A 12,762-nucleotide genomic window follows, 5' to 3' on the forward strand; every position below is an offset into this window, starting at 1 on the left:
TCAGCTTATTATGTTTATTTATCTCAATATGGTAGGTGTTTTTTATTTTTAGGGCATCCATATATTTCTACAGTCCTCTAATCAAATGAAACATCATCAGTGATGTTATTGCCATTGTGACAATATAAATAGAGTGGGGCACATTCCAGATTTAGAGAATGTGCTGAGAAACCTTCGCATCATATTCATGTCATTTCCAAAGAAATATTTCTGACGGCTGGAAAACTGCTCGGCACAAAAGCTCATTTTCCTTTTATTTTATGTTTGTTTCTTTGTCATGGATCATGTGTTTCGTACCAGTTAGTGAAATAAAATTCTGCCTTTACAATTTTGGTTACAGGGATGGCTGGACCTAAGCAGACTAATGAAGTACCATGCTTAGAAGAAAAGGCAAACGATGCGTCCTGTTAATTCACCTTCTTCGAGGTGAGGATTTTGATAATGAACGAGAGCCAGCAGATTGTATGCTGTTGTAGGCGTTAGTAACTAGCACAAGTATTATCTTTGCAGCTTTCTTGAATGTGTCACTTTTTATAATAAATTGTTCCCAAGTCAAATCAATTTTATCAATGATATGAATAAATGAGAAGCTAAATTTCCGCAATGTAAAAAGGTTTTTGGTGATGTTGGATCATGATAGGAATAGAACAGTGTGCTAGGTTGCTGTGTGATCAATTCATCTCTCCCATAATAAGTATGCATGGCCCCAGGGGGATCATCATTTACATCTGAGGCATGAAATACCCCACAGAGCAATGTATAATGTCAGGTGAGTACTTAGAAATCATGGTGCTCCATAGCAGAGGTTCTAATTGCCCCTCAACCCCTCTAAAAAAAAATATTTGTTGGCTCACAGAAGAGTATATCTTGCAACTCTGCAGCTGTTACAAAGCAATTGTAGATGTATGGCCGCCGGCACCCCTGCATAGTGCCCTCCCCCCTCCATGTAGGGAAGCCAACATACTCACTGCCCCGGCCCGCGGAGTGTTTTTCCGGCGTGCTCCTGCTTTGGTGCATGCTGCAGCTCCCAGCGGTGCGTCTACTGCGCGTGCTCTCCTGCTCTTAAAGGGGCAGCACACGCATATTTCAAATGTCCTCAGCCTGTTGCTGAGAGGCATTTAGCTCAATGTGCGCTAAATTATAAATGTGTTTCACACAGTGTAATGCAAACAAGGTAGAGAGCAAAATACAGTGAGGGGCGGACATACTGCCAGTGAAGTCAGTGGAGCTGAATCAGAGCCCAGGAATAGAGGAGGACCCGTGTAGGGGTGGCTTATATTGAGAGCTCCGGGAACCCATTGCTAAATTGCCCTCATCAACAGCAAAGCACCGGGCAGGGAGTGTTCCTGCAGCACAACTACCTACATTAGGAGATGTGTTGCTATTCATATTTCATATTTTTCACATATATTTCACATTGACATGCTTTAGCACTACAGAGTGCAACTTTTTTTTTATTGATTGTATATGGAGGTAACTGCTCCTAGTTGGCACCTATTCACATTAGCTTGGAAGTGCCAGTCAGTCTTTTTGTCATTGTATATTAGCTTTCTAACCGAGCACTCCGCCCTTCAGCATGTGGTGGATTCTAATTGCAGCAAGGTCCTACCTGCCCATACTATCAGACTTGGAAGAGAGGTATTCACATCTACCCAGGAATTCAGACTTAAGTCTTAGGCCTCATACTCACTTGCGAGAAACTCGGATAAGTCTCGCACGGCAATACCCGGCACTGCACCTGGCACAGAGGAGCGGAGCGTGCGGCTGCATGTATTCCTATGCGGCCGCACGCTCCGATCCGAGTGCCGGCAGCAGCGCCAGGTATTAACATGCGAGACTCATCCGAGTTTCTCGCAAGTGAGTATGAGCCCTTAGAGAGGTTGTCACGCCATAAACGGCGATAAAGGGGCAGGACGGCGTACTGGAACCCGCACCTGTCCCTACCACTTAAATGGGGCCATGGCTTTCCCTTATCTCGGTGGTACCTATGATGGTTACGAGGCCCGAGCCGCCAGCGTGTCCCTGTCTCCTGTGCATGCCCTATCAGAGGCCCTCTCTCCCCCAAAGGAGGTGGACCGCACCAGTGTAATAATACAACAAATAACAGGGTATACAGATAAAGTAAGTAAAAGTCTCAAACTCACCAAACGCTCACACAACCACAGAGGAAACACAAAGAAGGGAAGAGAAGGAATAAACTTAGGAAGGAAAACAGGTTTAACATGCAACCAAAACTGCAAACACCAATCTCTGTAAATAAACCTCCAACACCAACACTACGCTCCTACAACCTCCAAGCCAGGCAGTAGAACTGATCACTGACACTAGCTGAAGTCAGGACTGGGTCTATATATAGGATCAGATTACAAAATTCACTTCAGCTGAGAGACCCAGCTCTCAGCAACTTAGCAATAAGGTTAACTCCTGCACTGCTGGCACAAAGCAGCTAGGTCAGAATACAGGTGAAGAGCTTCTGTTCACTGTGTGTGAACGAGGCCCAGAGTGCTGCGGTTCTCTGGAACCTCTCTGTTGCGGTAGCCCCGTGACAGTACACCCCCCTTCTACGAGGGACCTCCGGAACCTCAGGACCAGGTTTCTCAGGATGAGCTGTATGAAATGCCCAAACCAACCTAACCGCATGGACATCGGCAGCAGGTACCCACATCCTTTCCTCAGGACCGTACCCTCTCCAGTGTACCAGATATTGTAGGGATCGAAGAACTAAATGAGAATCCATAACCCTGGAAATCTGGAACTCGAGACTTCCATAAACAAGGACCGGAGATGGAGGTGAAGGGGAGTGATTGGATGGCGCCACAACCTTTTTGAGTAAGGAGTGAAAAAAAACATTATGGATCTTAAATGACTGAGGCAAAGCCATCCGAAAAGCAACGGAATTCACGACGGCCACAATCCTATAAGGGCCAATGAACCTAAGGCCCAATTTCCACGAGCGAACTCTAAAATTAATATTTTTTGAGGACAACCAAACCCAATCACCCTCACACAGGTCCGGATCTTCCACACGTCTCCGATCAGCCGCATTCTTATACCTGGAACCCATCCTCTTTAATTTATCAAGAACCCCTTGCCATACGGACGTGATGGATGAAGAAAACCTCTCCTCTTCAGGAACACCTGAGGAATCCCTCCTATTAAATGCATTAGATTGAGGATGAAAACCATATGCCCCGAAAAACGGGGACTTACCAGTAGACTCATGAGTACGATTGTTTATAGCAAATTCTGCTAAAGGTAAGTACTTAACCCAGTCCTCTTGATTCTCTGAGATGAAACACCTGAGATAAGTCTCAAGATTTTGATTTACGCGTTCAGTCTGACCATTGGATTGAGGATGAAAAGCTGAAGAAAACGACAAATGAGTCCCCAGCCGGCTGCAGAAAGCCCTTCAAAACTTAGAAATAAACTGCACCCCACGGTCTGAGACAATATCTGAAGGAAAACCATGCAGTCTCACAACCTCTTTAATAAAGACCTGTGCCAGAGTCTTAGCATTTGGTAATGCGGGGAGCGCAATGAAATAAGACGTCTTGCTAAATATATCAACTACGACTAAAATAACTGTACTACCCTCCGAAACCGGTAAGTCAGTGATGAAATCTTTTGACAAATGAGTCCAAGGTCTATTGGGAATCTCCAAAGGTTGGAGAGACCCAGACGGGCGAGAACGAGAGGACTTGGAACGCGCACACACACTGCAGGCAGTGACATATTCCTGTACATCATGTCTTACCCCAGACCACCAAAAACGCCGAGTGAGTAGGTCCGCAGTAACCTTACTTCCAGAGTGTCCGGCCAAAACCGAGTCATGATGCTCATTTATGACCCTGAGACGGAGATTAGCTGGAACAAAAAGTTTACCTAACGGACAGGCTGCTGGGGCGTCCCCCTTTGCCTCTACCACCTCTTTCTCAAGATCAGAATTAATTGCGGCGACAACTACACCCTTCTGCAGTATAGGACCTGGTGCACAATTATCCCCACCCCCCGGGAAACAACGGGATAACGCATAAGCCTTGACATTCTTGTTTACGTAATATAGAAATTGAACCTGGCGAAGAACAGAGACCACCTTGCCTGCCTAGGTGTAAGACGCTTTGCACATTCTAAATACAACAGATTTTTGTGATCACCATTACAGGGTGAAGTGCTCCCTCCAAAAAATGACGCCATTCCTCAAATGCCCATTTAATTGCCAACAGCACCCTGTTACCAATGTCAAAATTCTTCTCCGTAGGAGATAATTTTCTCGAGAAAAATGCACACGGACACCACTTACTCGGAGAAATCCCCTGAGACAATACAGCTCCCACCCGTACCTCAGAAGCATCCACCTCTACCACAAATGGCTGAGTGATGTCAGGCTGTATTAATATGGAAAAACTTTTTCAAAGTTTTAAAAGCTTTTCTGGCTGCACTGGACCATACGGAGAAATCCGTACCCCTCTTGGTCATGTCTGTCAATGGTTTGGCTACCACTGAAAAGTCTTTAATAAATTTGCGATAGAAATTTGCAAAACCTAAAAACCTCTGTAAAGCCTTAAGGTCCTCAGGACGATCCCACTCCAAGACCGCCCTGACCTTAGCCGGATCCATATGAAAACCTGTGGAGGATAAGAAATAACCCAGAAACAGAATCTCTTTGACCACGAACATGCATTTCTCAAGTTTGGCAAACAGTTTATTGTCCCTGAGTACCTGAAGGACCTGCCGTACCTGATCCTGATGAGACTCGAGGTCAGGGGAATAAATTAAGATGTCATCGAGAGATACCACCACAAACCTACCTATTAAGTGACTAAATATATAATTGACAAAGTGTTGAAACACAGCAGGAGCATTACTTAACCCAAAAGGCATAACCAAGTTCTCGTAATGTCCCTTTGGAGTATTAAACGCCGTCTTCCATTCATCCCCCTCCTTCATCCGAATGAGATTATATGCCCCCCTGAGATCTAATTTGGAGAACCATTTAGCCCCACAATTTGGTTAAAAAGGTCCGGAATAAGAGGGAGCGGGAAAGGATCCCGAACCGTAATTTGATTCAATTCATGGAAGTCTAAGCATGGGCGTAAACCCCCGTCCTTCTTCTTTACAAAGAAGAACCCAGCAGCAATGGGTGATGACGAGGGTCTGATATGACCCTTGGCCAGACTCTCCGTGATATAGTTATTCATGGTCTGTCTCTCTGGGGTAGAGATGTTGTATAGCCTACTCTTAGGCAGTTTAGCACCAGGAATGAGACGTATGGCGCAATCATAAGGATGGTGTGGAGGTAGCTCTCGACTCCCCTCCTCAGAGAATACATCCTCAAAATCTGAGATGAACTCTGGCAAAACCTGAGAACTCAATCCGGCCAGCTGAGTACCCAGGCAATATTCCTTACAAAACTCACTCCATCTAGTAATCTCCCGGGTCTGCCAGTCTAACACCGGGTTGTGTAACGTGAGCCATGGTAAACCGAGAACTACAGGCGATGGCAAACCCCCCAACACATAACAATCTAATGACTCAGAGTGCAACGCCCCTATTTGTAGGCTCACCCCACGGACGGACAATATGAGTGAAAGTCCCCTGGCTCAAGGGTGCAGAATCAATGGCAATTATAGGTATGGGTCTAGACAACTCTTGAGTCTTAAACCCATGTGCCTGAACAAACCCAGCATCAATTAAATTAAACCCTACCCCAGAGTCCAGAAAGGCAGAGCTATTGAACCTATTTTCATCAAGACGAATCTCGGCTGGTAGAAAAAATTGAGTTTTACCTAAGGAGGAAATTAGTACACCCGAGTTGCCAACCTCCCCGCAACCCGGGCTCAATAGTTTTCTGGCGGTTGTCTTCTAGAAGGACACACATTCACATAATGACCCTTTCTGCCACAAAAAAAACATGCACCTTCCTTACGCCGTACTACTGCAGCCCCCTTAGAATGAGTAGCGCCACCCAACTGCATAGGTTCTCCTAGAGACTCAGATTCTGGTGAGTCCAAATCTGAATTACCCTTGAATAGCGGCGATTCATTAAGTCTCTGGCGCAGGCGGCGGTCCACACGGATTGCAAGAGATATAGCTACCTCCAGTGTGGTTGGTGTCTCCTGTAGGGCGAAGGCATCTTTTATTTTATCAGATAGGCCCTGATAAAATTGACTGCGGAGTGCAGGGTCATTCCACATTGTGTCAGTAGCCCATCTCCGAAACTCAGAGCAGTACTCCTCTACTGGCCGGTCTCCCTGTGTAAGATGGCATATTGTGGAATCAGCGAGGGAGAAGCGGTCAGGATCATCATACACTTGACCTAAGGCTTGAAAAAACTCCTCCACAGTCCGTAACGGCAAAGCTTCAGCGGGAAGTGAAAAAGCCCAGGCCTGAGGGTCACCTTGTAGGAGCGATACTACAATTCCAACCCTCTGCTCCTCTGAACCTGAAGTGTGAGGACGCAACCTAAAATACAATTTACAGGCCTCCCTGAAAGTAACAAATTTGTCACGCCCCCCAGAGAAACTGTCAGGTAACGCAATTTTAGGCTCCAGCAAAGCTTGTGGAGGTGTAGCAACCCCTGCAGTGGCCACTGGAATGTGCTGCACAACCGCTGAGCGGAGGTCAGCCACCTCTAGACTGAGTTGCTGCATTTGTCCAGCTAAAGCAACAATGGGGTCCATATTGGACCAAGAAAAATTTTTAAGGTCAGTGATACTGTCACGCCGTAAACGGCGATAAAGGGGCAGGGCGGCATACTGGAACCCGCACCTGTCCCTACCACTTAAATGGGGCTTTCCCTTAGCTCGGGGGTACCTATGATGGTTAGGAGGCCCGAGCCACCAGCATATCCCTGTCTCCTGTGCAGGCCCTATCAGGGGCCCTCTCCCCCCAAAGGAGGTGGACTGCACCAGTGTAATAATACAACAAATAACAGGGTATACAGACAAGGTAACTAAAAGTCTCAAACTCACCAAATGCTCACACAACCACAGAGGAAACACAGAGAAGGGAAGAGAAGGAATAAACTTAGGAAGGAAAACAGTTTTAACATGCAACCAAAACTGCAGACACCAATCTCTGTAAATAAACCTCCAACACCAACACTACGCTCCTACAACCTCCAAGCCAGGCAGTAGAACTGATCACTGACACTAGCTGAAGTCAGGACTGGGTCTATACAGAAGATCAGATTACAAAATCCACTTCAGCTGAGAGACCCAGCTCTCAGCAACTTAGCAATAAGGTTAACTCCTGCACTGCTGGCACAAAGCAGCTAGGTCAGAATACAGGTGAAGAGCTTCTGTTCACTGCGTGTGAATGAGGCCCAGAGCTCTGCGGTTCTCTGGAACCTCTCTGTCGCGGTAGCCCCGTGACAGAGGTATTCACATTAGACGCGTAGGACAAATCAGTTTTGAGACCACCTTGTCGTTGGTTCATGGGCATGCATTAGTTTGCCAAATTTTGTGTTTAGTGTCTCAGTATTTTTTCTAGTTTCCAGAATCAGTACTGCTATTCATATTTCATACATTTCGCATTGACATGCTTTAGCACTACAGAGTGCAACTTTTTTATTTATTGTATATGAAGGTAGCTGCTCCTAGTTGGCACCTGCTCACATTAGCTTGCAAATGCCAATCAGTCTTTTTGTCATTCTACATTAGAAGATGGAAGTGAAGTTGCAGGAAACTATCCTCAGTTTCCTGCTCAGCACTTTCTATATGATGAAGGTGCGCAAGGCGTGATAATGAGGAAGGAAGCAATGCCATGGGTGATAATCAGGAGAGGTAAATTATTATTATTATTTTTTTTTTTTACACAGTATGCAGAATGAGCATGATGAGGGAAAATGGGGGATAGGCTACTATCAATGACTTAGAATAAATTGGGGGGTGGCAGAGGACACTATCAAAGAGTTTTCTCCCTCCCCTCAATTTAATTCATTCTAAATCCATGATGGTATCTTCCACCACTCCCCATTTCAGCATATGAGTTGCCTGCCAGGGCCGTGGTACTGGGTCCGGGGTTCACAGGGGGATGTAACGGTGGTGACGTGGCCTGTGGCCCTGGGCGCCCATGTAAAAGGGAGATTGAATAAAGTTTATGTTCGTGACGCCATCTGTGGTATTCAGTCAGTGGGGACCGACGCTGCTTTAAGGGGTCCTCTGGGGTGAAGTTATGGCAGCTAGATGGTATAACTTCCCTCAGGTGAAGTATATCCCCAGGGCTCCCGGTGTGTAGATAGATAGTAAAGGGTGCAGTAAAGAACGAGGACACAAGTTTGCGGTCTCTTTACCTGGTTTACTGAAGACTTCAGGCAACCGCATTCCAGGGTACCAGATCACAGGACAGGCAGGGTCCGGCCGGCTTGGAAGCGAATCCAGAGTTCCCCTTTACCAGGTGGAGTTAAAAGCCTTCCTCTAGCGCGGTGGTGTTGTAGTCCCTTACTGCCTATGGCTTCTGATAAGGTCCTCACAGTTCTCTCTGTCCGCCATATAGGATAGGACACAAATCCGTATGGCAGGTGACTCGAGCCTTTTTACAGGATCTCTATCATGACCCGGGCTCTATACGTCACTGTTCCTCCTGGTTATTGAGGTGGACAGGTAACTTGCAGTTCAGCTGTCCTGCCAGTATCTGCTGCAAGTCTTAGAGTCCCATACAACCTTAGAGTTCCGGCTGCCGGTTATCTGCACTTCAAAGGGAGGCAGTTTGTTCGCAGCTGGTCTCCTCTAATATCACTCTCCTGTGCTTCGCTCGCCTTCACACTTACTGAACGATGTTCTTTCCTTCTGTCTCTTTCTCCAGGGGCTGTAGTACTTCAGACTACAGGGCCCCTTCAGACCTTCTGACACTCTATGTCGGTCTGACCTCTCCTCTGTTTCTCTCTGACAGGAACTAACTGATTTTCCCTCAAAACCACAATATATATAGGGGAGTCACCTAGGAATAGGATCAAGAGCTCCCCTTTGTGGCCTGGAGTGTGAACATGTTGTGTGCGTTGTGATTACTTGATAGAGAGATATCCTTCATCGCTTTCAAGCGTAACATCACTCTCACACGTCACCGTGACGATCAGGACCCTGGGGTGCCACACCCCCTCCTCCTCCCCTGTTAAATCCAGTACTCCCGGACTGGGAAAAGAAGAACAACAGAACAACAATACAAATTAGCAAAAAGACATACAAATTTTTAAATGCTGTAAACATGTAAAACAAGTTAATTAATGGAAACTTTGGCTTCCCTTTATTGGAGGAATTGATGCTTGAACGTTACTGGAACATATAAACATAGTATTCATACTTTCTATGACTGACTGTGAAATGCAATTACCCTCTAAGGGTATACTATCTTTAAGGCTTCAAAGTGCAAAACAAATGTCATCTTTATTTTCTTCAAATTGCAGAAATTTCGTTACAAACGACAACTACCCCTACGGGTATACTGCATCAGGTCCGCTTAATTCAAAAGTGCAACATTAGGCATACTATAACCTTCAACACTTTCTGCACATAATACTATCTGGCATATAAAATACAGTTCTAACTTACTTTTATGACTCTATCAAAACATCACTTTAATAAAGTGCAACAAGTCAACATTCCCTTTAAGCAGGGCCGGACTGGGACTAAAATTCAGCCCTGGCATTGGAAGTTACACAGGCCCACTTGTCACATGGTGACTGTATAATATCTTTGTACACTTGCAGGCAGGGCCAGTTTTAGGCAAAGTGGGGCCCTACGCCTAGGCAAAGTTTAAAATGGGGCCCCAAATTCTAACATATTGCACATCACACAAAAGCATTTCGGTTGTATTTACATGCGCTGATCTCAGGCCGCTAAATGAGTTTGATCGACAATACTGAAGTTGTTCAACACTTGTTTCCCGACCTCTTTCCACCAGCTGAGGAATAATGATGGGACAGAACGATCAATAATAGATCCCTAACAGATCACCGTACAGTATCATGTTATCAGCAGCACATCTAGAGTTTACACCGGGGATGTGCTGCTGAGAACAATGATTTTTGTTCCAGCAAAAACAATCTGAATACGCAGCATTTTACTTGTTTAGTAAAATACACCCCATAGTCCTCCATATATTATAATGTGCACCACAGTCCTCCATATAGTATAATTCACTCCCTATAGTCCTCCATATATTAAAATACACTGCTCAGTCCTCCATATAGCATAATACACTCCTCATAGTGCTCCATATAGTATAATGCATCGCCACAGTCATCCATGTAGTGCAATTCACTTCCCATAGTACAATGCACCCCATAGTTCTTCATATAGTATAACGAAATCCCCATAGTCCTCGATACAGTATAATGCAGCCCACATATAGTATAATGCAGCCACCACCCTACAGAATATAATGCAGCCACCCCAGAGTATAATGCAGCCACCCCATAGAATATAATACAGCCCACCTTCCCATAATATATAATGTAGCCCCCATAGAATATAATGCAGCCCCCCATAGTATATAACACAACCTCCCCCATAGAATATAATACACCAACAATAGTATATAACACAGCTACATAGTATATAACACGGCCTCCTCATAGAATATAATATACCCCCCATAGTATATAGCACAACCAGCATAGCAGATAACACAGCCCACGTAGCAGTATACAGCACAACCCATGTAGCAGTATACAGCACAGCCCACTTAGCATTATACAGCACTGCCCACACAGTAGTATATAGCACAGCCCATATAGTAGTATATAGCACAGCCTACACAGTAGTGTATAACACAGCCCACACAGTAGTATACAGCACAGCCCACATAGTAGTATACAGCAGAGCCCACACAGTAGTATATAGCACAGCCCATATAGTAGTATATAGCACAGCCCACATAGTAGTATATAGCACAGTCCACACAGTAGTATACAGCAGAGCCCACATAGTAGTATATAGCACAGCCCACACTGTAGTATACAGCAGAGCCCACAGTAGTATATAGCACAGCCTACATAGTATACAGCACAGCCCACACAGTAGTATACAGCAGAGCCCACACAGTAGTATATAGCACAGCCCACATAGAATACAGCACAGCCCACACAGTAGTATACAGAAGAGCCCACACAGTAGTATACAGCACACCCCACTTAGCAGTATACAGCAGAGCCCACACAGTAGTATATAGCACAGCCCACATAGTATACAGCAGATTCCACATCTCTCCTCCCTTCCCCCTAGAATAGCCCCACAGTCCAGTAAAAAAACAACAACATTCTCCTCACCTCACCTTGTGCCCGCGTTGCTCCCTGCTCCTGTCTCGGCGGCTGCCGCTGCACTGCCTGGGACACAGTGAGCGCACACGCACCCGCAGTGTCAGATGCAGAACGGGGAATGATGTTAGAGGGAGCGTCAGGTGACGCTCTCTCCTCCATCATTGCATTCAACTGTACCGGCATCATAGACGCTGGTATAGTTGAATGCGGCGGCGGCGGTGCTGGGGGGAAGGGTGAGTCGGCGTGTAGCGGCCCACTACTGGCACCGGCCCTTCTGGCATTTGCCAGAACTGCCCGATGGCCAGTCCGGCCTAGCCTTTAAGGGTGCAAATATTTTCAATTCATTAGTACTTTCTGTGTACGTTTCCTATTTATTCTGACTATATCAAATACTTTACTTTATTAAACAAAGTGCAACCAATTCAACATTTTATTATGCTTTCTTCTGCATATTTCCTTATCAACTATATGAACTAAGGTAGCATTTTCAAAAGTGCAATTTATCATTCAAGTTATTATTCAAGTCTATCAATAACATTTTTGAACAGCAGCAATGATGCAAGGGACCCGTCATGAACCCCCAATGTAGGTTTTGGCTTGGGCGGGCTACAAGGCGTGTATCCAGACCTGGAATCCTCCAACACCAAACGAGTTTTTCTTCAGGTTTCTGTAAAACAAGGCAACTTTGACAGCAAAATTAGAAACAATTTCTTTAAAGCTTCTTTGTAAAACCAGTAGGAAGCACCTAAATAGGTGCCAACTATATACAATGGAAAGTTTTTGGATCACTCACTGTCCATGATCTCACTGTCTTTAAACAAATGATCCTTTTAACGAAAACCTGGTCAGGTGTATTCAACTTTAAAATTTCAACTGTCATTTAACTTTTGGCAGCAGGTTAGCTTTTAACTATTTACAGTCATATTCTTCTTATTTACTTTAGCTGTCTCCAAGGTAATATTTTGCGTTGGTTGCTTCCTGGCCTGGGAAGATCTTGAGCCAAAAGTTACACCTGGTAACAAGTAGACATAATGTGTCCTGTATTCATGCACGGTTAGGTCATGTCCTGCAATGGGGGTTTGCGTGGCCTGGGTACGTGTGATAAAAGGTGCTGGAGTCACTGCTGTTTCAGTTGTGGTTATTGTACACACTGTTGTCTTAGTGATGGCTTTAGAGGCTGGTGTCACAGTAGGAGTAGTAGTGGTGGTGGCCACTTTGGCACTAGGTGGCTCTACTGGTGTCTTTGGTCTGGTATCCTTTATTTTTGGAGCATTGTCTCTGAGTTTCCTCACGTTTAAGGCATACCACTCCTTATCACCAAAATGCCGAGTGAAGGTCACAGTGTCCCCAGGATACAGGTCCCTGTCCGGATGTCCTTCTCTGAGGTGAGATTCTATGTCTCTTCGGTTGACGAATACCTCAGCATACAGGCCTGGCTTCTTAATAAACCCCCATCCTCTTTTTAGCTGAAGGCCACTACAGTGCCCTGCCTCAGCGGGGCCTGG

General features: G+C 45.5%; 1 protein-coding gene across 3 annotated transcripts in view; it reads left to right on the forward strand.

Annotated features, from left to right (window-relative positions):
- The first annotated feature begins 357 nt into the window (after window positions 1–357).
- The window catches only part of ATG10 (autophagy related 10), a 437,018-nt gene continuing 424,613 nt past the window's right edge, over window positions 358–12,762 (forward strand). For 2 of the 3 annotated variants that reach the window (XM_069751167.1, XM_069751160.1), the window contains exon 1: window positions 358–426. In XM_069751167.1, the coding sequence (XP_069607268.1) occupies window positions 375–426 (52 nt within the window). In that variant the 5' untranslated portion in view covers window positions 358–374. The remainder of the gene's footprint in view (window positions 427–12,762) is intronic. The other variant, XM_069751151.1, reaches the window with a different exon arrangement.

Source organism: Ranitomeya imitator, chromosome 1, assembly GCF_032444005.1.
Source record: "Ranitomeya imitator isolate aRanImi1 chromosome 1, aRanImi1.pri, whole genome shotgun sequence".
Classification (NCBI taxonomy): domain Eukaryota; kingdom Metazoa; phylum Chordata; class Amphibia; order Anura; family Dendrobatidae; genus Ranitomeya; species Ranitomeya imitator.